Source organism: Callorhinchus milii, unplaced genomic scaffold, assembly GCF_018977255.1.
Source record: "Callorhinchus milii isolate IMCB2004 unplaced genomic scaffold, IMCB_Cmil_1.0 Scaffold5, whole genome shotgun sequence".
Lineage (NCBI taxonomy): Eukaryota > Metazoa > Chordata > Chondrichthyes > Chimaeriformes > Callorhinchidae > Callorhinchus > Callorhinchus milii.
Genome location: NW_024704746.1, coordinates 11,675,963 through 11,701,085, shown reverse-complemented (window position 1 = coordinate 11,701,085; position 25,123 = coordinate 11,675,963). Strand labels below are relative to the sequence as shown.

Here is a 25,123-nt window from a genome sequence, read left to right as displayed (position 1 = left end):
AAGAATACCAATTATATTTTACATTTCAGCAGGCTTCAGCTGTTTTCAAGTAGACTCCGAATAGAAGAAGCCATTGAGCTAACATTGCCTTGACTCTTCAATGGTAAATGATATCACATCTCAAACTCCATTCATTATTTCAGCTTTGGAAAGCAGGAAAATCATGGAATATTAATATCCAATTATCACCACCAATGAAAATATGATAGATATGTGCACTGTACTTATAATTTAAGCATTATATCGATCACTTGGGAGTTTTATTTGCAGAAGTTAGTGATTCATTCATTCAAATTAAAATTTTGGCCAATACAATTCGACCTATTTAAAAAAGAAACAAACAAGCTTGGGTCCCTACTATAATGCAAGGGTCCCTACTATAAGTGGACAAAAAATCAGGAAGGATGGTACTTTTTGATAAACTTGTGGAAAAGATACAACATAACCACAAAATGATGTTCTATAATCTTTTAAGATTCAAGTGCCACAACATGGAATCTATCTGGTTAGAGTTAAGGAACAAAAAAGGAGCTGTTACGCTGGTAGGGATATACTATAGACCACCAAATAGTGGGAAGGAAATAGATGAGCAGATCTGCAAGCAGATCTCAGACAGATGCAAGGCCAATAAAGCCGTGATAATGGGGGACTTCAATTATCCCAACATAGACTGGGAAAACAACAGCGCAAAGGGCAAGGAGGGGGAAAGATTCCTAAAATGCATACAGGACAACTTTCTTGATCAGTACGTTTCCAGCCCAACAAGGAAGGAAGCAGTGCTAGATCTAGTTCTGAGGAATGAAGTAGGGCAAGTGGAGCAGTTTTCAGTGGGAGAGCATCTGGGCAACAGTGATCATAACATCATTAGATTCAGAGTCCATATGAAAAGAGAAAAGGAACCATCAAAGGTGAAGATATTCAATAGGAAGATGGCAAATTTCAGTGAGTTAAAAGGGACCTACCCAAGGTGGACTGGAAAGAAAGATTGGCAGGTAAAACAACTAAAGAGCAGTGGGAAGTCTTCAAGGATGAGATAGACAGAATAAATACATTCCCACAAAAGGGAAAAGTAGGGCTTCCAAACCTCCCTGGATGACGAAGGCAATTGTATCTAGAATGAAGCAGAAAAAGGTGGTGTATGACAAATGCCAAACCCAAGATACAGAAGACAACCAAATAGAACATAGGAAGTGCAGAAGAGGTTTGAAAAAGGAAATAAGAGGGGCTAAAAGATTATGTGAAAAAAGATTAGCAGGTAAAATTAAAGGGATTTCTAAAATATTTTACAAATGTATCAAGAAAAAAAGGCTAGTCAAAGGTACGGTGGGGCCAATTAAGGACCAAGGGGGAAATCTTATTGTGGAGGCTGATGTGCTGAATGAGTACTTTGTATCTGTCTTCACAAAAGAAGTGGATGCACCAAATGCCGCAGTATTGGAGGAGAGGGTAGAGGAAATGGATAGGATAAGTATAAACAGAGGAAGTACTGAAAAGGTTGATTGCGCTGAAGGTAGAAAAGTCGCCCGGTCCGGACGGGATGCAACCAAGGTTACTATGGGAGGCAAGGGTACAAATAGCGGAGGCTTTGGCTACAATTTTTCTATCTTCGTTGGACACAGGAGTGGTGCCCGAGGAACTGGAAAGTGGCCAATGTGACTCCCCTGTACAAAAAGGGACAGAAGGACAAACCTGGAAACTACAGGCCAGTCAGCCTAACATCAGTAGTGGGGAAACTCCTGGAGATGATAATCCGGGACAGATTAAATCTTCACTTGTTAAAGGCAAATCTTGTCTAACAAATCTAATTGAATTTTTTGATGAGGTAACGGAGAGGGTGGATAAAGGTAGTGCAAGTTGATGTAGTTTATATGGACTTTCAAAAGGCATTTGACAAAGTGCCACAAGAAAGACTTGTAAGAAAGATAGAAGCCTATGGTATAAAAGGGACAGTGGCAGCATGGATCCAGAATTGGCTGGGAGACAGAAAGCAGAGAGTTGTGGTGAACAGCTGCTTTTCTGACTGGAGGGAAGTGTAAAGTGGCATCCCCCAGGGATCGGTATTAGGACCACTGCTTCTTAATATACATAAATGATCTGGACTTGGGTATAGCAAGTACCATCTCCACGTTTGCAGACGACACAGTTAGGTGGGGTAGTAAACAGTAAGAAGGATAGTAGCCAACTGCAGAAAGAAAGACAGAATGGTAAAATGGGCAGACACATGGCAGATGAGTTTCAATGTGGAGTAATGCGAGGTAATGCAATTTGGTAGAAAGAATGAGGGGAGGCAATATAGGCTGGTAATACAATCTTAAGGTGGGTAAAAGAATAGAGACCTGGGGGTGCAGGTAAATGAATCCTTGAAGGTGGCAGGACAGGTAGATAGAACTGTAAAAAAGGCATATGGGATACTAGGCTTTATAAATAGGAGCATAGAGTACAAGAGTCAGGAGGTTATGATTAAACGATATAAAACACTGGTTAGGCCTCAGTTAGAATACTGCGCCCAGTTCTGGACACCACACTATAGGAAGGATATTAAGGCATTGGAAAGGGTGCAGAGGAGATTGACGAGGATGGTACCAGGAATGAGGGACCTTGATTATGAGGAAAGGCTAGAGTGGCTAAGATTATTCCCATTGGAGCAGAGAAGGTTACGAGGAGACCTAATAGAGGTCTTCAAAATCATGAGGGGATTTGATAAGTTAGAAAGGGAAAAACTGTTTCCATTGGTGGGTGTGTCAGTGACTCGAGGTCACAGATTCAAAATAGTATCTAAAAGAAGCAGAGGGGAGGTGAGAAGAAATTTTTTCACGCAGCGAGTTGTTCGAATCTGGAACGCATTGCCTGATGGGGTGGTGGAGGCCGATTCGATAACTACTTTTAAAAACGCGGTGAACGGGTATTTGAGGAGGACGGGTTTGCAGGGTATGGGGAAAGAGGTGGGGAGTGGGATTGACATTAATTGCTCTATTCAAAGAGCCAGCACAAACTTAATGGGCCGAATGGCCTCTTTTTGTGCTGTACAATTCTATGAACATCAAAAAAGACTGGTAAATGAATGTTCAAAGCCTTGCCATTTATATAATGCCAAAAAGGGCTTATCAAATGTCCTTTGCTAGCTTGGATTCTAAATATTTCTACAGCTAAGCAAAATAATTATTAGAAGTTCTCATCAGACTGAACTCCAGCTTGAATGCACTTCTGATTTTGCATTTTCTCCCTTCAGAGTCAAGCCTGATCTCCACTTGGTATTTTTTTCCATAATGATTACTTCCTGAATTTCTTGTAATAATAATAATAATCCTTGTATTTGATATAGCACTTTTCATGTCTTCGACATCTCAAAGCGCTTCACAGAATAGACTGTAAAGTGAATTGACTGTATATTTGTGGGCGAAACGCGGCAGCCAATTGCGCACATCAGTGTCCCACAAAGTCGTGGATTTAAAATGACCAATTTATTATTGTTTTATTTTGGAGGAATTATTTGTTTACCACACACGTAAAAAGAATCTTAACTCTCTTGTGTTTGCTGTTTGAGACATTTTAAACAGTGGATTTTTAGGCACTAATTATGAAATCTTCAGAAAAAAAATACTGAAAGAATTTCACTGGTTGAATTAGTTTTCAAAAAATAAGATGTTTTCAATAGTCAAAGACAATATTTACAGATATAAACATGCCAGAGCAGGTTTGATGTGCTAATAAAGACTCTAATTATATAGTTATATTTTATTAACTCTATAATTCAACATGTAGAAATCAAAGCTTCAAGGTGTTTGGCATTGATACGACCGAGACTAGAAAAATGAAAAGTTTCAATCTCCTCTGCCAAGATTGAGACTGAATTTCTATGGCGTATTGATGTCACTTAACTTTTGACAAGCAATATGTGGCAGGTGATTGATGTATCCTCTGTACTAAATGCTCATCTGAGATAACAAATGCAACCCTTCATTTAATGAACTTACAAAGACATGGTTAGGGTTAGGTCTTATGGTTAAGGCATAAGAAGACTGATTTCCAACTTTTCATTGCTTTAATGTAATTTCTTTTCTCGGGCTTGGGATTTTGCCCCAAGTTTAGGTACTCGTGTGGCTTTGCAGAGTGTGAAGCAACACAACTCTCTTGTGTTGGCTCTTTGAGATATTTTAAGCAGTGGGATTCCTAGATATTAGTTGGGTATAAACATCGCTTAGTAGAAAGGTGGTTGCACAATGTGCAATATACAACCCATCTTCCTAGTAACCGGAGGTTAGATCGTGTATTGTGTGATCAATCATCAGTCTCGTGATCAATCATTGGTCTTGTGGTCGGTAACATTACAATGTGGAACTACTGGCCAAAATGATGCATTAAAAAGCAAATAATTCTAATCCAATGCTCTAGATTACATGTTTTACACACTGGATAATGTGAACCAAAAATACAAGATTGCATCTACACAAGTCTTTATACTCATTGAAATACACTAAAAAATAATCTAAGTACTTATTTTTTTTACCTGGTCTTGGAACAGGTTGAACGGCAGGAGTTTGAGCCTTTCTAGCAGAAGCACCTTCCTGTAAAATACAATGTTTTCAATTATTTCAAAATTGTCCACTGGGGATAGTCTGAAAAGAACTTCAAAATACATTTATAAGTCTTTTATTAGCAACTTGTGAAACCTTATGACAGTGAAAAACAATGTGTTACTATGCAACACCAACCTAAATCTCTCTACTCAAACAATAACTAGCCACTGAGAATATATATTTGAGAATAATCTTAGATATTGTGTAATCTTAGATATAATAGTCAGGCCTAAAAGCCTCATGTTACAGCGGTAATATTTCAGTTTGCTTGTTGAGAACTTAAAATAGTGATAACAATGACCATAGACTTAGTCTTGAGGCAGACATTGAAGGAAGCGAAGGAAGGGACAAATCCCAGGGACTCGGGGATGGAGTTCGAGAGAGTGGGCACATTTAGGCTGATAGTCTTACCACTCTTGATGGATTACATAAAGGGTACCAAAGTGTAGAGCTGCTGAAACACAATCACCCGTTATATTAGAAGGATGACATTGATACCAGGCAGTATAATCCTAATCAATTTAAAAATCCTTCCTAAGGTAATGAGTTTGCTGGAGATGGTGTTTTACAATTTCATAAGGAGACTATTATACATGTATTTAACCAATAACTTTTTATTCAGCAAATTTGACCATAACAAAACTGTACAAGCACCATTTGGTGACATAATAAAAAGTACATCGAGTTTGGTTACCGTAAAAGCATGCCACAAATTCAAACCTGACTCAGTGTAAACGGTCTCCAAATCAACCACACTAGAGATGTTAAACAGATTCTCAGATTTTTTGACTAATCTGCCTCCACCACCTACTTAAATGGTATATTTCAAATATTCATATTTCTCTCATTCAAAGCAGGTCTCCAAATGTACCTCTTTCTCTTTGACTGTGCTTTCAGTCATCTTTCCCCTTCCCGCTCCCTTAGCTACCACTTCTAAGATACTGATGTGTGCAAATAGGCTGCTGTGTTCGCCTGGCGTGAAAATAAACCAAATATAAGGATTATTTTCTCCAAACTGGGTGCTCACCCAGTATTAATAAGCACTTAAACACTTTCTCGATGTGAAATAAATAACTGTACCATATTATTATATTGCAGCCTGTCTGTATATTTTAAGGGGAATGTTGAATATCCCATGACATTATTTTGAAAGAGAAGGGAGTTTCCCCAGTGTTCTGGCCAACAATCCTTCTGATTAATAAATGAGTCATTAATCTCATGGTTATTTTGGGGACTTTGCAGGCACAATCATACTGGTAGCTACAATCAATCACTAAACTTGATGACTTGAGTACTTTGAGATGTTGAGGTGTGATCAGCCCCCATAAAAAAGATCAAAGTTCTTTACTAGCTGCCAAATTTCACCACTTCTTCCACAAACGATCACTTCTCCTCAGGTATTAGCTTGTCAGAGTCACACTTGCCAGTTTTTTAAATTCAAGACGGCAAGTACTGTCGTGTACAGATAGCACGTTTTACGATTAATTTTTATTTTATAAGGTGACACCAGAAAAGGACAAGAAGAGAGCCATAGATGATTAAATGAGCATCAAGGGCATATTTATTAGAACCAGCGAGACAATGGTGTCCTAAAGCTGCAGGGCAAAAAAGGATTTTCTTCCTAAGGGAATTACTTTTCAGAATACTAATGCTAGGTGTTATTTCTACAAATTATAGAAAGAGTGAAATAATTAGAATTACGTCAACACAAACCAAATAAACAAAGAAGCATCTTCCTGCGCTCCAGGTAATTTGTATGCACTTTGCTCATCAGATATACAGCTTTCAAATGCATAAACATAGCTGACAATAAACTTGTCAATCTGTAAGGCAGCTTTCTATACAGTTAACACAAAATTTACACATTTTGTGTCAAATTGTAAATCACCAGGGAACAGACTAACTAAAGACTAATGACCATTGAGCTGGAAAATAATTACAGGAAACTTTTGTATTGCTCCTCTACAAAATGTCAGCTGTGGTATCACTCATAATTTATTATTAACTAAAAATATTCAACCCACACTGCAAAAAGTGCTTTGCTTGTAACTTTAATAGTTTTCTGCAGACAAGAACAGAAAAATTAAAAATGTAGGAACTCGCTTCTACCTTAGCAAGTGAAGTTGCTGCTGAGCAGAGAAAAGAAGCTGTACCCACATCTTCTAACAACAGCTGTTTTACATGACTATCAAAATGGAGGATTCAAGAGGAATTTATATTCCTAGAATAATGATCAACTTCATAGCTATAACTGACCTAGTTGCAGCCTTGATCCAGACACAGACTCAGAAGCTGAACATTGGAGAGACGTAAGAACTGCTCTAGACATTTCCCCACCTCCGCAACATCGCTTGGTTCCGCCACTGTCTCACACCGACCAACCTTTCCGCTACTCCACTCAGTGGGCTCCGGCCTGCTTCATGTCCCTCGCCTGACCCACTATTGGCGGTAGGGCCTTCTGTCACTCTGCCCCCACTACATCCCGCAGTCCCTCCGCCTCACCCCACTCCTTTGCCTCCTTCGAGATCCGTCTCAAGACCCTCCTCTTTGACCACACATTCAGTCACCCTCCTTGCCCCATTGGCCTCCACCCTCCCCGATCCCAACCCCCAGTTCGAGTCGAAAACACTGATTATCCAGCAACTTGGGATGTCCTCTTGACGTGAAAGGTGATACACAAATGTAATGTTGTTCTTGTTGAATATGGCACCAAGGAGCTCCAGCAAAACTAAGATCAAAGGGGTTCAGGAGAAAAACTGTCAAGTGGCTATCGTGAACCTGTAGAACAGTGCAATACTTGTGTTTGAGGTGATGGACTTTGAATTAAAGGAATGACATTGTTCTGAACCGATAAAGGAGTAATACCTGCATTTGATACAACGCATTATCACATTGAAACGTCTCAAGCATATTAATTTCTATAAAGTGCAGTGATTGTATTTGTAGATGAAATCAGCAGCCAGCCAATTTGCGAACAGCAATGTGCAACAAACAGTCATGACTTGAATGACTTTTTTTTAAAATCTGGGGAATTGATGGCTTGGAAAAATTTCCTTCCCCTGTCAAAAAGTGTTTTGTGATCTATCACATCTACCTGGACAGATAGACTGGACTTTCATTTAAGATTTTATTTGAAGGACAACATTGAGTCTCCAAACATGGAATTGAAGCATCAGCCTAATCAGTGCTGGTGTTTATGCTCTACACGAGTCTCCACCCAAAATTCTCAATCATCTCATCACCAAGGGAAAAAAAGGTGCAATTTGTGCCATCTTTCCTGATAGGTGCCTTCTCTCATGTCTTTTAAAATTCTAGTAAATATACACTCTAATCTCTCCATTACCACAACATCCTTCTTGAAGTATGGTAACTGGGACTCCACATGTGGGCTAACCAAAGTTTTATGCAAATGTAACATTACTTTCACATTTTATTCTATTCCTCTAAATATAAATCCAGGACTCTATTTCTGTTCTTTATTGTCTTAGCCTCCTGCATTAGTACTTTCAGGGAATTATTAATCAGCCTCCATGTCCCCTACATAATCCGTACCACCATTAGTGAGTGGGTTTTCAGCCATTCTGCACCTACTCTCTGGACCACCATCTCACCATCCTTCCAGCTTGCCCCTCAATTCACTTTAACAGCAACAAATTACATTTGTAAAGCACCTTTCATGTCGGCAGGACGTTCCAAGGCATGGGACAGTCAGGGATCTGGAACCGAGCAGGGGTTTGGGATCATTGGGGTGGAGGGCAGGGAGGATAGGAGGGTGGTTGAAAGTGCGGTTGAAGAGGAGTGCCTTGAGACGTGCCTTGAAGGAGGCAAGGGAGGGGAACGAGACAAACTGACTGGGAAATGGAGTTACAAAGGATGGGGGCAGAGAAGCTGAAGGCCAAACCGCCGATGGTGGGGTAGGCCAGGCGAGGGTCATGGAGCAGGCCGGAGTCTGCTGATCGGAGGCAGAATATACTTTACAGGATATTCTGTGAAGCGCTTTGAGACATCTCAACAACATGATAAGAACATAACAAATGCTAGACAAAAAAAGACCAAGGTCTTTCTAGTTCGCTTCCACCTTCCTGGCGGTCACATGCACACGTATCCCAAACTACCTGTGCACTATCATAAAGTTATTTCCTAAAAGAAAATTATCTGTGTTTGAAAGAATCAACAATTCCTGCTTCAATTGTCTCCCAAGGGAGCCTGTTTTATAGGTCCACTATTCGCTCACTGAAATAGTGTTTGCTTAGATTCGTTCTGAATTTAACCCCTTCAATCACAGGCCATGTCCTCTGGTTCTACTATTCTGGACACGTTGAAACAGCCTGTTATGATGTATATTGTCTTGCCCCTTTAGAATGTTAAAGACAGCAATCAGGTCGCCTCTCAATCTTCTCTTTTCCAGCATGACCATGCCCAATTTACTTAGCCGCTCCTCATAGTCCAGTCCCTCAATCATTTTGGTTGCGCTCCTCAAAACCTTGGCATTCAATAACCTTGATAGCACAGAGTGAAAGGAATGCATTGTCTAACAAGTTAAAATGTTTGAGATGTACAACAGAAATCAGCAGAAGGCAATACAGAATATAAACATGCCAAATGTTCCCATTTACAAAGTCCCCAAAAATAAAGCTTTTTTCTAAAGTGAGAAATTGTATTTTGGGGAAATAATGTTTAAACAGCATTAAACATCCCAAATCAGTAGCAAGTTCATGCTGCCACCAATTTTACACCATCACTTTTAGTGTTAGATAAGGTTTGCAATTCCTGAATCCTACTGGACCAAAACTACAAGTAAAGCAGAAAGTGAAACTCATTGTGCTTCAGTAGAATATGTGGTTTTGAAGCTATTAGGAATGATTTTGTGATGAAACAAGAACAATGAAGCTTAGATCACTATTAGTATGAAGTCACCAGATCCCACATTCACCTCATCCAAGTCTTCTGCAAAACATCAATAAGAGATCAAGGAAATGTCTACAAAAATAATTGTTTCAAAGGAAAAGTCCGCTCGGCCTCTAGGTTGATTACTCCATTCCAGGTAAACATCCTTCACTTGTTGGGTAAACCAAGACTTAATGGAGCATCAGCATCATGTTGCTCACCCCACAAGATGACATTCAAAAGAAACCCTTGTGGTTCAGACACCAATGAGTAATCTGACAACTCAACTAGGGCACTCTTTACAGCCCAAATATAAACTCAAGCCTCAGGTAAAGTAGCAATTGAAAGCATTTAGAGCATTCAGAGTGGATTCAGGAAAGAAAGCTTACACAAATTTTATATTCCTCCATAAACATTCTTGAATGAAAGGCAATAAAGGCAAAGATCAAGGTCACCAATTACCTTATAAAGCTATACAAATGTAATTTTGTTGTTGTTAAAAAGCGATTATGTACATTGCAGGTCTGACTCAGTTTGCTAATTTACCACGTTCTCAGAATGGCATAAATATTTCTCCTTCAGAAAAGGTGGACATGCTTATATTCCACTTAAAAAATGTAAATCCCAGTAAAAGCAATAAATAATCCTTGCATTTCATATAGCACCTAATCACGTTGTGACAACATCTCAAAAGTGTTTCACAGCAAAAGTGGAGTAACTATGTACTTTGTGGGCAAAACAAGGCAGCCAGTTGGATGGAGTGAGTGACCAATTTTATTTGAGGGATTGTTGGCCAAGGCACCTGGAGAGAGAAACTCCCTTCTTTTTTCGTAGTACCATGGAATATTTAACATCCAACTGAACAGGCAGATGGGAACTCTGTTTCGCATCTTACCCAAAGGACGGCACCCGCTCAGTACTGCATTGGAGTGCAGGCTTAGAAGATGCAATTCCAAGTCCCGATGTGGGGCTTGGACCCACAATCTTCTGACCCAGAGGAGAGAGTGCTACTCCTGACCAGGCTGAAGTATTACAAAAGATGAACAGAAACAGGAATAATGGTACAGTAAAATCTAGTTAGTTTTAAGGTGCTCAATTAGAAACTGTTTGATAACAACAACTTGCAGTTATATAGCGCTCCTCACGCAGGGAAGCATCCCAGATAACATGGGTTCACTTTAAAGCATGGTTGGAGTATAGACCCTGACAGTTACTTACCACCCAAATCCTAAATCAGTACTTAAAAAAAGCTGCCTGACGTACAGTAAGTGCATCGTACGGGAAGCAATAGAGGAGTCTGGATGACCGGAAGTCAGCCATTTTGCTTACTCACAGCCAGCAGCCTTTATAAGATCCCATTGAAGCAAATGTAGAAGTCCTAACAGGCGATTGCGTGCTTTTATAGAACTAGTTGGGATTTCATGCATATAACAGGGGCTCTATTATGACGGCAAATGCTACGAGAACAAAATGGCTATTGTACTGGGCTCTCCCCAAGTAATTTAAAGCTGGCCATCAAAGAAGCTATTTCATCGTGTGGAGTGATGTTTGACAGAAGCTGAACCAGTTCCTTTATTTAGTGAACCAAAGAATTGGGGAAAAGAGTAGCACCTTTTGTTTCAGATCCAAGCTGAGGTCCATACTCTCTCATATTTTTATAGAACAGGATAAAATTAAAATGTTGCTTAGTTTATATTTGTATTGTGTTGCAATGAACTGAATTTGGTTAATTGTCTATCTGCAACCTGCAGAAGTATGTGTAGAAACATCAACATACTTGATCTCCAAACTAGTGAGCTGTATGCACGTTTAAAAAAAGATCACTGCCCACATAAAATCCTACTCCCTCCCTTTCTTCTCCATTTCCCCCCTGCTCGGGTCCTGACCCAACTGTACAGCGCCTTGGGACGTCCTCCCGACGTGAAGGGCGCTCTATAAATGGAATCTTGTTGTTGTTGTACTTAAGAGAATGGTGAGCAGGAAAAAAAATACTGAAGAACAAACAAACAGCAACTCTGCAGTGCTTAAAATAGGATTCTGAGTTACAGAGAGGGCTTAAACATTTAAGGCTTAAAAGATTTTACAATCATCAGAGCAATAGTTTTCAGTTGCACAGCGTAGGGAGGAAGTAAACCTTTCTACACATTCTATAATTACTATAATAATATCAAAATCATTTTCGCTTCTTCATTCCTCCAACTTAGAGCATCATACCATACTAGGGCAGAAAATGGGAGATACATGACCAGTTTAATGTTGAAAGTCCTTTGAGTTAACATGAAGTGTTAGAACAATACCACAAAGATTCTGCAAATGCAAACAAGACAGGAAACTAGAAAAAGGAAACTAGAAAAATGTCAACCAAAAATACACACTAAAAAAACTCTTCGTTGCTATCAAAGTAGAAACAAAACTTGCTTTAACAACCTTTAACAACCTTCTTAAAACAGGAAATCTCGGTAAAGGATCAGTAAGATCACCTTTAACTAATGTACTTGAAACAGGAAACATTTGTCATGGACTCACATGACTTACTTAGTTTCTAAATTAACATTTCAAGCATTCTTTTATACCCACCATAGTTTACAATTATAATAATAGTTGCATTTGATATAACACCTTATCACGTCTTCAAGATATCTCAAAGCGCTTCACAGAATATAGAATATTGCAGCAGAGAAGGAGACGATTCGACCTATTGTGTCTGGACCGGCTGTTTGGAAGAGTTGCCCGATCAGTCCCACTCTCCTGCTCTTTCTACATACCCTTGCAAGTTTTTCTTTTTCAACTACCTAACCAATTCCCTTTTGAAACTTGTAATTTAATCAGTTTCCACTAGCCTTTCAGGCAGTGCATTCCAGACAGTAACAACACTGATATATATAAAAAAAACTTAAGAGTAATTTAATGGTCCCAGTTAAAATATAAAAACTTTTCCTATTCCACATCATCTTCTCACCTTACATGATCGACCATGGCACATTAATGTATCAAGATATATATGGGTTAGAGTAACTACTCCAGCTGTGACCTGACCAGAGAAATGTACACTTTAGCAGGAGTTCTCAGGTTGCCCTATAAATGCATGCCTGATATCTATAGGAATGCTAGTCAACAACAGCTTGTGTCAACACTGAAAATCTTTTCTGCATCTTTACTGGATATTTATAATAATATACTTTCTGTATCACAAAATAGTTTTTTTTTATTTCTCATTGTCAACTGTTGAAACCAGATGGCAATACAGCTCAACAACCAGTTTGCCTCATTTACTGCTTCCTTTGTGGCTTCAACAAGCTGCATTTACCTGCAACAGTTTCAGAGAAACAGCACAATAAGAGACCAGTGAGGTTGAGAGATATGGAGCTGGACAAGCTTTAGGTTCAATGAGATTAGCATAAATAGGTTGTGCTCACCTTTTGGAATACAAGTTTAAGATAGTGACTTGGGGATCCAAAAGAGAATATAAGGAGGATTTTTTCAAACAGAGGATAGCGAGCATGTGGATATCACTGACTGAAGCAGTGTGCGCCAGAGAGTTGTTGATTTGAGCGCATGTTGGAATAGTTTATGGTAAAGACTGACACTCCAGTGCAGTCCCGGTGGAGTGCTGAATTGTAGCTGAGGATAAGGATCTTGACTGAATTATTATTATTAGACGAGAGAACATCTCCATTTTGCAACCTGCACTTATTGGCTCATTTTTACAACCAACACCAAAAAATGCTAAAAATGAAGAGCATCAACATAATTGAAAGAATTCCATCAAGCAAGAGGAGGCAGCAAGGGTACCCAATAACATAACAGTCATAGATTGTAATCTAATGCCTTTTATAATAAGATGTTCTGAAGAATTCATCGATGTTAATGAACCAGGAAAGAATTCCGCAAAAGAGAAATTCAACAACTTAACAATACATTATTATACAACCAATAGTCTGTTGAGGTTTGTGCTGTATAATAACAAACAACTTAAAATCTGGTATTCATCTCGGGTACTTAACACCTGTGTTAGGTGAGCTCTGGGTACAGTATTCTGATGGCAGACATTAGGCAGTAAATGCCAATTAAACGGAATGATTAGAGCAAGAGCATTAAAAAAAGGGGAATGCCACCTTTGCTCCAAGGTATGGCGTAAATGCTCCTTTGCTGAAAGTGTCATTAGCTATTGATAACTAAATAACTAAATAATCTTCATGTTTACTTCCAGAAAATTTAACAGATGAGACATTTAGCACATGACGATATAAGGTATCAACAAGATACGCAGACAACCCATTCACCACAAGATAAGCAGGCTTCCTTTTTTTTTGCAAGTAAATGTGAATGACCAATGGGGGATTGTTGGCTAGGTCAGTGCGAGAAATTTGCTTTTTTTAAAAAAAAAACAATAGAATTGACATAGTACCCTTCATGTCGAGAGGACATCTCCAAGTGCTTCAGTACTGGATGGCACTCGAGCTGGCGGTGGGAGCTGAGGAGGGTGGGGTGGGGTCAGAGGAGGGTGGGGAATGCATATCTGACCCGTGCAGAAATGCATACATTGCTTAAGAGTATCCAAATCACACAGAGTTCTACATATGTTCACAGCATCACACATGGAAGTTTCCCTGTGCCACAGAAGGACAAACCCTTGTTTATCCCACATCCGTGCTATGACCCGTTCTGCCTTCCTCCACCTCCGCAACATCATCCGGCTCCGCCATTGTCTCACACCGCAGGCCTCTAAAATCCTCACACACTCATTCATAACATCGAGGCTTGACTGTGCAAACTCCTTGCTTGTCGGCCTCCCCAACTCCCCCCACCCCCCCATAGGCTACAGATCATCCAGAACTCTCCAGCCCTTGTCCTCTCCGCACCAGACTCTGTGAACCTATCATGCCGATCCTCACCCGACTCCACTGGTTTACCATTACACAGAGCATACAGTTCAAGATCTTGGTCCTCACCTTCAAAGCTCCCCCCTACCTCTGCGACCTCCGGACCTAACCTCTGCCATCCTGCCCGCTCCCTCCGCTCAACGGGCTCCGGCCTGCTTGACATCGCCTGCCTCGCCCACCCTACCATTGGCGGCCGGGCGGGCCTTCTGCCACTCTGCCCCTACCCTCTGAAACTCCACCCTACAGTCCCCTCTGCCTCGCCTCCTCCTTTGCTCGTTCAAGACCCATCTCAAGACCCTCCTCTTCAACTGTGCTTTTGATCACCTTGCTTCCCCCCCTGGCTTCCACCCTCCCCATCCCGACCCCAAGCTCGGATCCGAAGCACCTTGGGACATCCTCCCGATGTGAAAGGCGCTCTACAAATGTAATTTTGTTGCTGTTGTTGCTTACCCAAATTTAGAAGCCAGTTTTAAAATATCCAAGCCCAAGCCAAGTACAATTCCTTCCATTGGTTTCGACTTGTGATCAAATGCAAATGGGTACACGTAGTAATGTGGCTCAGCAGTTTACAAATGCAATTTTTTTTAAAACAAAAGGTTAATTCATAATTTCTAAATATTTGCAATGTGAAAATTATAAATAAGATAGAATTGTTTTATAAATTATAATCAGAGTAGATCTGCTTTTTGTTAAAAAATGCTTCTAAAATATTTAATTTTTGCAGTAAAACAATTTGCAGCGTTTACAATTTAACAAATCCATGCAGTTTCTAATCCTACATCTGGATACCAGGAGACCAGCAGCAACATTGTTGTTTAAAACAGGGCAGAAATTAATACTGTAATGATCACGTGGGACCCGCCTACCCACTGACGTTTCCTTCTGCTGTTAGAGGACAGCGTCAGTCAAAAGCAGATCCTGTCCTTTCTTCACTTATGCTGCAAAGGCAGCAAACTGAATCGACGACATATCTACACTGCTTTAGCTGCCTAGCAACTGAAAGGAAGAAACATATTTCCCCTTAATGTCATGCACAACAGAAGCATCAGTGCATGGATTGGACAATTTGCATCTACAGCTAACTGGAGTATAAAAGCTCAACGACCAAAAATACAGCTGAGGATCGCAGGACATTTGCTTAAAAGAGCTGATGAGTGGCTCTTCAATGTGGTGGTCACTGTGACAAGGAGCCGTCTGCAAGAAAACAAAAATTGACTGTGCTTTTGTTCCGTGTGTGCAATGGAAGTCCTGCAACACCAAGAAAGCAGATGAACAGATAAAAGTAAAAATTAAGCATAGGCTGAAATGTTCTGGATATGCGCATGTTCAGCAGCAGCCTCTTGCTGGTATGATGGCTAGCCAAACATGTTTGCAGCAGGCATATGCAGCTCTTCTCATAAATGGCCTGACAAAGGAAGGTATGTTCAAGCTTATTTATGCTTTTTTTTTTGCTTCAGATTTGCCTCAAGAATAAAAGAGCTAATGTTTATATGAAGCACTTTGCCTGGAGCAATATTGCAAAACTGTATTAATCATTTTGTGTATTACAGTCTAAAGAAAATGGATGCCAACAGCTTTAAAATACAGTATTTAATAAAAGCGTTAAAATAAATGATCATTTTACAAATTCCCTTTTTCACAGCTTCAAAACATCAGTGAAATAACTCCACTTTGATGCCACATGCTGTGAGCACTGAACCGTCAAAACATAAGACTAGACATCGAGAAGTTAAATTTCATTCGTTAAATAATGAAGATTTTTGCTTTGTGGTAGTATTAAGGTTAAATCTTATTCGTATAAGAACATTTTATTTGGCAATACTGCATCCACAGTGACACCGGACAATCAGTCTGGTTCAAAAGCTACTAAAACTAAAAGCATCCGGTGAAACCAAACTATTAGTTACATTTACATTCAAGATCATGCTACTTAGAGTTCAACAGAATGTTGAATGCTCAACAGAAATCCCTATCAGCTGAGCATCAATAGCTAAAGTGCGCATTTAAATTATAGCCACTGCTAAACTAGGTACATTCTTAAGTTTACGTTTTTTGGTATAAAGCATAGCTACAATACATGAGGCAGGCACTTATTTTTATATCCATATAAACCAAATCCCACCTAACATTTTATTCAGATGATTTATTGAGGTAGGATTTGACTCATCAGCACACTAGCAAAATGGAATTATTAAATTGTTTTAAATATTATAGCATTTGCAGAGCAATAGCCACGTTTATAACTAACACAATGTACATCTAAATAAAAACACTCGAACTTGGTCCCTAAATAGACTTTACAATTTAAGATAATTTGAAAGAGTCAAACCATAATAAAAATACCATATTAAATTGGTAGTAACAATTCGTAAACAAACAGCCCTTTTTTAAAAAAAAATTCAACTTTGTATGTATTAGGCGGAACGGTCGAATACATTGAGAATTCTACCAGGATATTGCTTGTGTATGTTTAGTACCACCACCTAGTGTCAATCAGTGAAATTGATTTTTTGTGAACATAAAAAATTCCTTTACCCTACTAGGAGCCGAATATAATGTTCCAAGAGTCATATAGTAAGAACGTTATATTATATTCAAACCACTATACTTCTAACACCTTCAATAATAAGTATAAATGTCTAACTACAAAGCTGCCAAAACTTAGAATTAAAATATTGTAAACTCAAGGTTGACCTCTATAAATGAGTAAAATAAGTAGAAAGAAAAATCCTGTGCAGAAACGTGGAACCAACATACTCAAAACTTTTGTTAATTTCATAATAATATTTACATTTGATCTACTGCCTTATCACGACGTTTAGACATCTCAAAGCGCTTCACAGAATATATTGTAATGTGGATTGACTGTATTTTGTAATTGCACAGAGCAGTGTCCCAGAAACAGTCGTGGATTGAGTGACCAAATTATTATTAGGATTTTTTTTAAAAAAGGGATTCGGACCTCCAGAAAGCCAATCGACTATCAACCAGGTTCGTATTTAGTGCTAGGTAAACAGAAGCGAGTGGAGTAAGGAAACTTGCCTAAGGTTTCAACCAGCCCAGGAATCGAACCCGGGTCCTCTACCAAAGCAAGTGCTCTAAACACAAGACTGTGAGACAGAAGTGAGACGCACGTAAATTTATTTATATTTTTCAACATAAATAATAATAATCCTTGCATTTGATATAACACTTTTCATGTCTTCTAGATGTCTCAAAACGCTTCACAGAATATACTGTAAAGTGAATTGACTATATTTATAAGTGAAATACAGCAGCCAATTGCGCACAGCAGTCGTCGATTGAAGTGACTAATTTTATTTATTTTTTTCTTGAGGGATTATTATCAAGCGTGTGGAGTAAGGAAACTTGCCCAAGATTTCAACTTGCCGAGAATCAAAACCAGGTCTCTGCTTGCGAGGCGCGTCCTCTAACCATTGAGCTACAGGACTCCATGTCCTGTTGCCTCACGTACAAAGGCCATACAGCACAACAAAGGCCATTTATCAAAACTAGTCTGCACTATTTTTACGCTTCACATGACCTTCCACCCCTCACACAGCCAGCCTTCTTCATTTTTACCTCATGTAGACATTGAATATCCTCTTCAACATTTGCCCCACTGCCAATTAAAATTGGTCATTCGCTTCATGGCTGTTGTTGGGACATAGCTGAGTGCAATGCTGTGTTAGCCTAAAAAACAGAATAACTATACGTGAAATCCTAAACTCCCTTCTAGATCTTCCAATGGCTCTTATATTTATGTCCCCTCGTTTTGGTCTTGCAGTATTCTAATAACAACATTTGATATAGCACCTTTTACTTCAGTGCATTCCTACCCATCCCTCCCTCCACACCATCGAACATGTCTCCTATTCCTCTCTCACCACCACTATAACCCGCATAAAACTGACAACCTGCTCCCTCAACCCCATCCCTACCCTCCTCCTTACCTCCCAGCTCCATCTCCTTGCCCCTCTACTCACAGACATCATAAACTCTCCCTGTCCACTAGTATCGTTCCCACCCGATTAAAAACAGCCGTCATCACTCCTATCCCCAAACGCACCCCCCCCACCTCCAGACCCATCTTTACTCTCAAACTACCACTCCATCTCCAACCTCCCTTTCCTCTCAAAGGTCCTGGAACAAGTTGTTGCTTCCCAGCTTCGCTCCTTCCTCTCCCACCAATGCCTTCACAACCCCTCCAATCGGGGTTCCGTGCTGCCCCTCAGCACAGAAACAGCCCTGGTCAAAGTGACAAATGACATTCTTTCCATCTGCGACCAGGGCTCCCTCTGCCTCCTCGACCTCTCTGCTGCCTTCGACACCGTCGACCACTCTATCGACATCCACCACCTCTCCTCTCACCTCAACCCTCACGTCGCTGTCCTTGACTGGTTCAGATCGTACCTCTCACACCGCCTCCACTTCCTGTAGCTCAGTGGTTAGAGCACTCGCTTTGCAAGCGAGAGACCTGAGTTCATTTCCAGGCAGGACGAAACCTTGGGCAAATTTCCTTACTCCACACGCCTAATAATAATCCCTCCAAAAACAATAATAAATTGGTCATTTTCAATCTACGACAGTTTGTGGGATATTGCTGCGCGCAATTCGCTGCCGCGTTCGCCCACAAATATACAGTCAATTCACTTTACAATATGTTCTGTGAAGCGCTTTGGGAAGTCCTCCCGACGTGAAAAGCGCTATATCAAATGCAAGGATTATTATTATTATTATTATTATCTCCACAAACGATTTCTCCTCTAGCCCCCGCACCATCTCATGTGGCAGGCCTCAGGGCTCTGTCCTTGATCCCTCTCCTCTTCAATATCTAGATGCTCCCTCTTGGTGATATTATCTGCACACATAGGGTCAACTTCCACATATATGTGGATGACACCCAACTGTACCTCTCTGCCTCCACCCTCGACTCCAGACCGCTGAGAGAATGTCTGTCAAGCATCAAGTCATGGATGAGAGCTAACTTTCTTCAGTTGAATGTCAACAAAACCGAGGCTCTCCTGATTGCCTCCTGTAAGTGCGTCCACCCTCAGGTACTGTCAGCATCACCATCCATGGTTGCACCCGCCACCTTGCCAAGCCAGCCTGGAACCTTGGGGTCTTGTTTGACCTTCAACTATCCTTTCTACCCCACATCTGTGACATGACCCGCTCTGCCTTCCCTCACCTCCACAACATCGCCCGGCTCTGCCACTGTCTCACTCCGCAGGCCGCCGAAACCCTCATATACGCCTTCATTACATTGAGGCTTGGCTATGCAAACTCCTTGCTTGTCGATCTCCCCAACTCCTCCCTCCACAGGCTGCAGATCATCCAGAATTCTGCAGTCCGTGACCTCTCCCGCACCAGACTCCGTGACCCTATCACCCCCATCCTCGCCAACTCCACTGGCTTCCCATCACACAGAGGAATACAGCTCAAGATCCTGCTTCACGTCCCCCACCTCGCTCGCCCCACTATTGGCGGGCAGGCCTTCTGCCACTCTGCCCCCACCCTCTAGAACTCCATTCCACAGTTCCTCCGCCTTGCCTCTCCCCTGCCTCCTTCAAGACCCTCCTCCTCGACCGTGCTTTCAATCTCCCTGCTTCCCCCTGCCCTCCCCGATCCCAACCCCCAGCTCGGGTCCGAAACACTGTCTGTCCAGCACCTTGGGACGTCCTCCCAACGTGAAAGGCGCTATACAAGTGTAATTTTATTGTTGTTGCATTCCCAGTTAAGAATTCAAAATCCTGAAGTTGGCCTTAAACCCTTGGCCTTCTGATTTAGAGGAGAATGTGATATCAACTGACACGTGGTCATGTTAAGTCGTGATTAGTAGTAAGTAATAAGTAGGGATCCAGTTGTTAGTCGATTGGCGAATTGTTTTTCTAGGGGTAATAATCCCTTCCAATAATTTGCTCACTCAATCCACGACTGTTTGTGGGACACTGCTGTGCACAATTGGCTGCTGTGTTTCTCCCACAATATATACAGTCAATTCACTTTATCGAAGACATGATAAAGCATTATATTAATGCAAGGATTATTGTTACGAAATGAAACAAAAAGTTTCTAATCAAATATTAAACCCATTTTCACACAACTTCTTAACCATGGATGTATGAAAAGTATCTTACTTAGATTTAGATCGTCCTCGTTGGTTAGACAATTGAAACCAACAGCAGCATCTGCTGTGACAGCAGGTCTTTTGCTTCACCTTCAAAACAGAACTCTCTAACTGGTATGAATTAATTTTCAATTACAGGTAACTGAGAAACCTATAAATAGAGTCCATACAGATAAATGAGGTACTCGACATTTATTCAAAGAAGCTTTTACTTCCAAGGAATACTGCTTGTCCAATTGAAAAGCACACCAGCATTGTGCTATTAAAAATAATACCTAAATAAGTATATCCAATTTTAAAATAAGCTAACTAGAGGAGAACACATCATAAATACTATGAATATTAAAGTAGAACATTTGAATAACCACTTCACAATGACCAATTTCAATCATATCAACAGCAAATTGAAAATCTACTGGAGCTCATGCTGTGGATTAGAGAAAGGAAGCAGATAATAAATCAGTGTAAGAATCTGAAACAGTTGATAATTCAAATGTTTCCACATAAAATGATTGAAATAAATATAAACCTATCCATTGAAGTGAACTGAATTCTCCTTTCATCTTCATCATTTTTAGATCTGTATTTGTTTTGATAATGAATAACGCAGGACTATATTGAAGTGGAAAAATGTTATGTTAGCAAATACAGTGGAAGATGAATTAGTAGACATATTTAAAATAGGTAAGAATACAAATGAATCGGAGCGTACATTTTGTCCGATTTATCCAGCGTCTGGAGTTAAACGGCATCTGGCTAAAACAGCTTCCACTGTATAGCATTTGTTATAGGCCCTTACGTTTGAATGCTTCAGTTTACGAGAAAGATCTGCACTTTAAGACCATAACTGTGTGTGATTTTTTTGCACCTTTCCTGAAAGTGAGAAAAAGCTTATAGCCTAAGGATATTCGGAAATTAAGTGCCAAGCAAAGGATACTTGCCTGAATACACTGCTGGAATGGGACATGTGACTCTTTCATCCAACATTTGTACACAAAAATGGATGCATCGTCTACTTGGCTGAGATGATAAAACAGAAACGGTCTGCAATAGACCAATAACCATCGCCTGTGGCTTGAACTTTGTTAAAAAACAAAGCACAAAATGCAGTGAGAGAAATCGAAGTGAAATGGTGTGCAAAAAAAGCAGAAGCAACATGAAGTAAAGGTAACAAATACAAGATAAGAGTATTAGACATTGCAAACAGCCCAGCTACAACATGCTTCAGTGGAGAAGGCGCTACTGTTGTCTGATGAAGATGACCTGGAATGTGAAACGGTCAATATTACGCACTCATATTATTGCACTATTCTGTGTTGTGCTTTTGTTTGCATTGTTTCTGTTCATTAACCAGCATGACTTGGTAACTAGCAAATCTTGGTCAAGAGAATCTGCCATTTCGGTTTCTCACACAGTGAGGGGGTTCAGAGCACCAAAAAGTACTACCAACCAGAGCATTATGAGAAATATTTGGAAAGAGAATGCTCAAGTAACCAAGACTCATTCTGTTATTAACTCCAGCACTGCCTTTTCTCCTCCAGACGTGACTGGATTGGGGGATGCATTGAGTGCCAACGGAACTCTATATAATGAAAAAAGAACAGGTTACAGCGGTGTTCATCAATATAAATATATGATTAATGAACCCAGCAAATGCAAGGGACAAAGTCCATTTTTAATTGTACTGATTGCTGCTGAACCTAGCCAAACTGAAGCACGACGTGCCATTAGACAAACCTGGGGAAATGAAAGCAATGCTCCCGGATTACGCATTTTGCATCTCTTTCTTCTAGGTTTTAGAAAGGATGATGGCAATGCCCAACAAGCCTTATTAGATGAAAGCAGACAGTACCATGACATTATTCAACAGGACTTTCTGGATACGTATTATAATCTAACAATTAAAACACTGATGGGCATGAACTGGGTTGCAACGTACTGCCCTCACGCCTCATATGTCATGAAGACTGATAGTGACATGTTTGTGAACACTGAATATTTAATAAGTAAACTACTAAAACCCGAACAGCTTCCACGTCACAACTATTTCACTGGCTACCTGATGCGTGGATATTCCCCGAATCGCAACAAGGACAGCAAATGGTACATGCCTCCGGAGCTCTATCCCAGTGAACGCTATCCAGTCTTCTGTTCAGGAACTGGTTATGTTTTCTCTGCTGACTTAGCTGAAAAGATTTTCCACGTCTCTTTGAGCATCAGACGCTTGCATTTAGAAGATGTCTATGTGGGAATCTGTCTTGCCAAACTGAGAATTGACCCTGTGCCACCACCCAATGAGTTCCTCTTCAATCACTGGCGAGTTTCTTACTCCAGCTGTAAATATAGCCACTTAATTACCTCCCATCAGTTCCAGCCCAGTGAACTAATCAAGTATTGGAATCATTTGCAGCAAAACAAGCACAATGCCTGTGCCAGCATGGCAAAAGATAAAGGCCACAAGGGCAATGGCAGGTATCGGAAGAAACTGCATTGGTGACAAAACTGAATCCAGCATATTCAAACCATAAATGTGCAACTGTATTGTAATGAATTAACCAAGCATGTACAAAGATTCTCTCTGTATGAAGCTACAGCATTCTAGTGCTTATGAAACCTTCTATAAGGTTAACTTTTTTGTAATAAAAAAATCATTTAAAAGTTAACCTCTTAGAAAGTCTCCAAGCAAATGGGATAATAAATGTTAAAGTTTAAATTGCTTCTGTTTTTAAGTTGACCAAATGTCTATGAAAGGAAACTAGTATATTTTAGGCAATGTAAAGCACACAACTTGATTTTACTATTTAAAGAATGTAACAATAGCAAACATAAAATAGAAAAATGGGGTCAAAGTTAGTTAAATGAAACAGTATAGTTTCCTGCTGATAACAGGAATCCAATTAACAAAAAAAGTTCAAAAATGACATCAAGAGACAAAAACTCAAACATTAAGTGACAGAAATGTTTTCTTGTTGGAGACATGAAACCGCCCCTCTCTATAAGATTTGATTTGTAGGCTGTATATGACACAAAGCACCAAAAATGAACAGAGAAACAAATACATTGTTTTACCCAATTCAAAAATTGATAGTTCACATTTTCAGGGGAAATTTTCCTTTTCTGCATTTTTGCTACTAAAAGATTATCCACAGAGAGAAATGAAAGTTACACTACAGATTATAAGAACATAAGAAACTCGAGACAAAAACAAGGTCCACCTAGTCGCCTTCCACATTCCTGGCGGTCGCATGCACATATGTCCCTAATTACTTATGTACCATATCCCATATGTTTTCCTAAAAGAAAACCTGTGTGTTTAATCTGTGCTTGGAGGACTCAACACTTTAACTGTGTTCCTAGGGAGCCTGTTGCACAAGTTTATTATTCGCTCACTGGAAGTGTTGCCATGGATTCTTTCTGAATTTAATCCTTCAATCGCATCTGTCATTTTGAAAAAATCGGTTTCCTGCCATTGTACATTTTAAAGGTTTCCTATTATTGTGAAAAGGACATTTAGCATTCTGTGCTCTGTTCCATTTAGCTGGGCATCTCCCCTCTCCCCCAATTACAGTATTTTGATATGGTGCCAACAAAGCTTTATTAGTGTAATCATTAAGTAATTTAGGATTCAAGTTACAGAACAGAAAGAAAGTAGGAGACTGAAAATCACTTTTCTTTGCAATGTTTTCATCTTGCTGACAGCGATGGTATTATTTTGTTTTGTACTAGAAGTTATGTAATGTAACAATATTGTTTTGCTCTTAAATAGTAAAATCTGAAAAAGAAACTAAAGGTAACGATTTAAAAATCGACTGATTTATTACTGAAAACTTGTGTTTGATGGACAATATTAAAGTAATTCTGGAATGCAATTGAAATGTCTTGCGTTATAAACTGAAAGAAATTTCTACATTAGATATCAAGCTGTTACACACTACTATGGATCTATTCTTGTGTTCTATTTATCCATTTCATTGTTCAAAACTCAAACATTTAATTGCTGTATAACTAACGGTTTTTCCCTGAATTTTCATAAATTCAAACATCTTTGGACCTCTATCGGCTGAAATCAGTTGTTTCCGTAAAGTTATTTACCTATGTAAATAGTTATTTCAATTTAAAAAATAAAAAATAAACTACAATAACCTACGTAGATCATCCAAAAGCTCTTCTTTCAAGAGATTTAAAATAAGATAAAAGGCAACGGATATGACAAGAGAAAATAACACAAAATAATGCCCTTTTGAACTAGATAATTCTTGGAACATGTGAAGGGGTAATGGGGAGCTGAGACAGTCAAAAATAATTACTGGGACTATAAAAGTTGTGCAGTTGTGCATATTTTAAGCAATTTTACTAAAGTAATTTTTCAATATCATAATGTGCAAGCTGAAAACTTGTAGATGTCAGTCCATAGAGTTTCTGTAAACCTGCCAGATGACGTTTTTAAAAAAAGAAAACTTTTGTAGTTGCCCATTTTAGTTTCTCAGTACAGTAAGATGTGCATACATTGGGCTAACTGTTTCTTGGCTGTTGTAAATGTCACAAGATGCAGGATTCTGCAGAAGACCATACAAATAAATAATAATGTTATCAGATCCAAAACCCTTTCCACAAGAATCTTGCCATGAAATGTCGTCTGGTCCAAT

The 25,123-nt window shown here is 39.7% G+C and overlaps 2 protein-coding genes across 2 annotated transcripts in view; one reads left to right on the top strand and one right to left on the bottom strand.

The window, feature by feature from the left end:
- The window catches only part of cdc73 (cell division cycle 73, Paf1/RNA polymerase II complex component, homolog (S. cerevisiae)), a 111,308-nt gene that overhangs the window by 45,954 nt on the left and 40,231 nt on the right, over window positions 1–25,123 (bottom strand). The window contains exon 11 of the mRNA XM_007895671.2: window positions 4,508–4,565. Within this exon, the coding sequence (XP_007893862.1) occupies window positions 4,508–4,565 (58 nt within the window). The remainder of the gene's footprint in view (window positions 1–4,507; window positions 4,566–25,123) is intronic.
- LOC103180052 (beta-1,3-galactosyltransferase 2) lies at window positions 15,238–24,383 on the top strand. Its single transcript, XM_007895670.2, has 2 exons — window positions 15,238–15,765; window positions 21,358–24,383. Exon 2 carries the CDS (start codon window positions 21,697–21,699, stop codon window positions 22,972–22,974), a length of 1,278 nt encoding a protein of 425 aa, XP_007893861.1. The 5' UTR covers window positions 15,238–15,765; window positions 21,358–21,696; the 3' UTR covers window positions 22,975–24,383.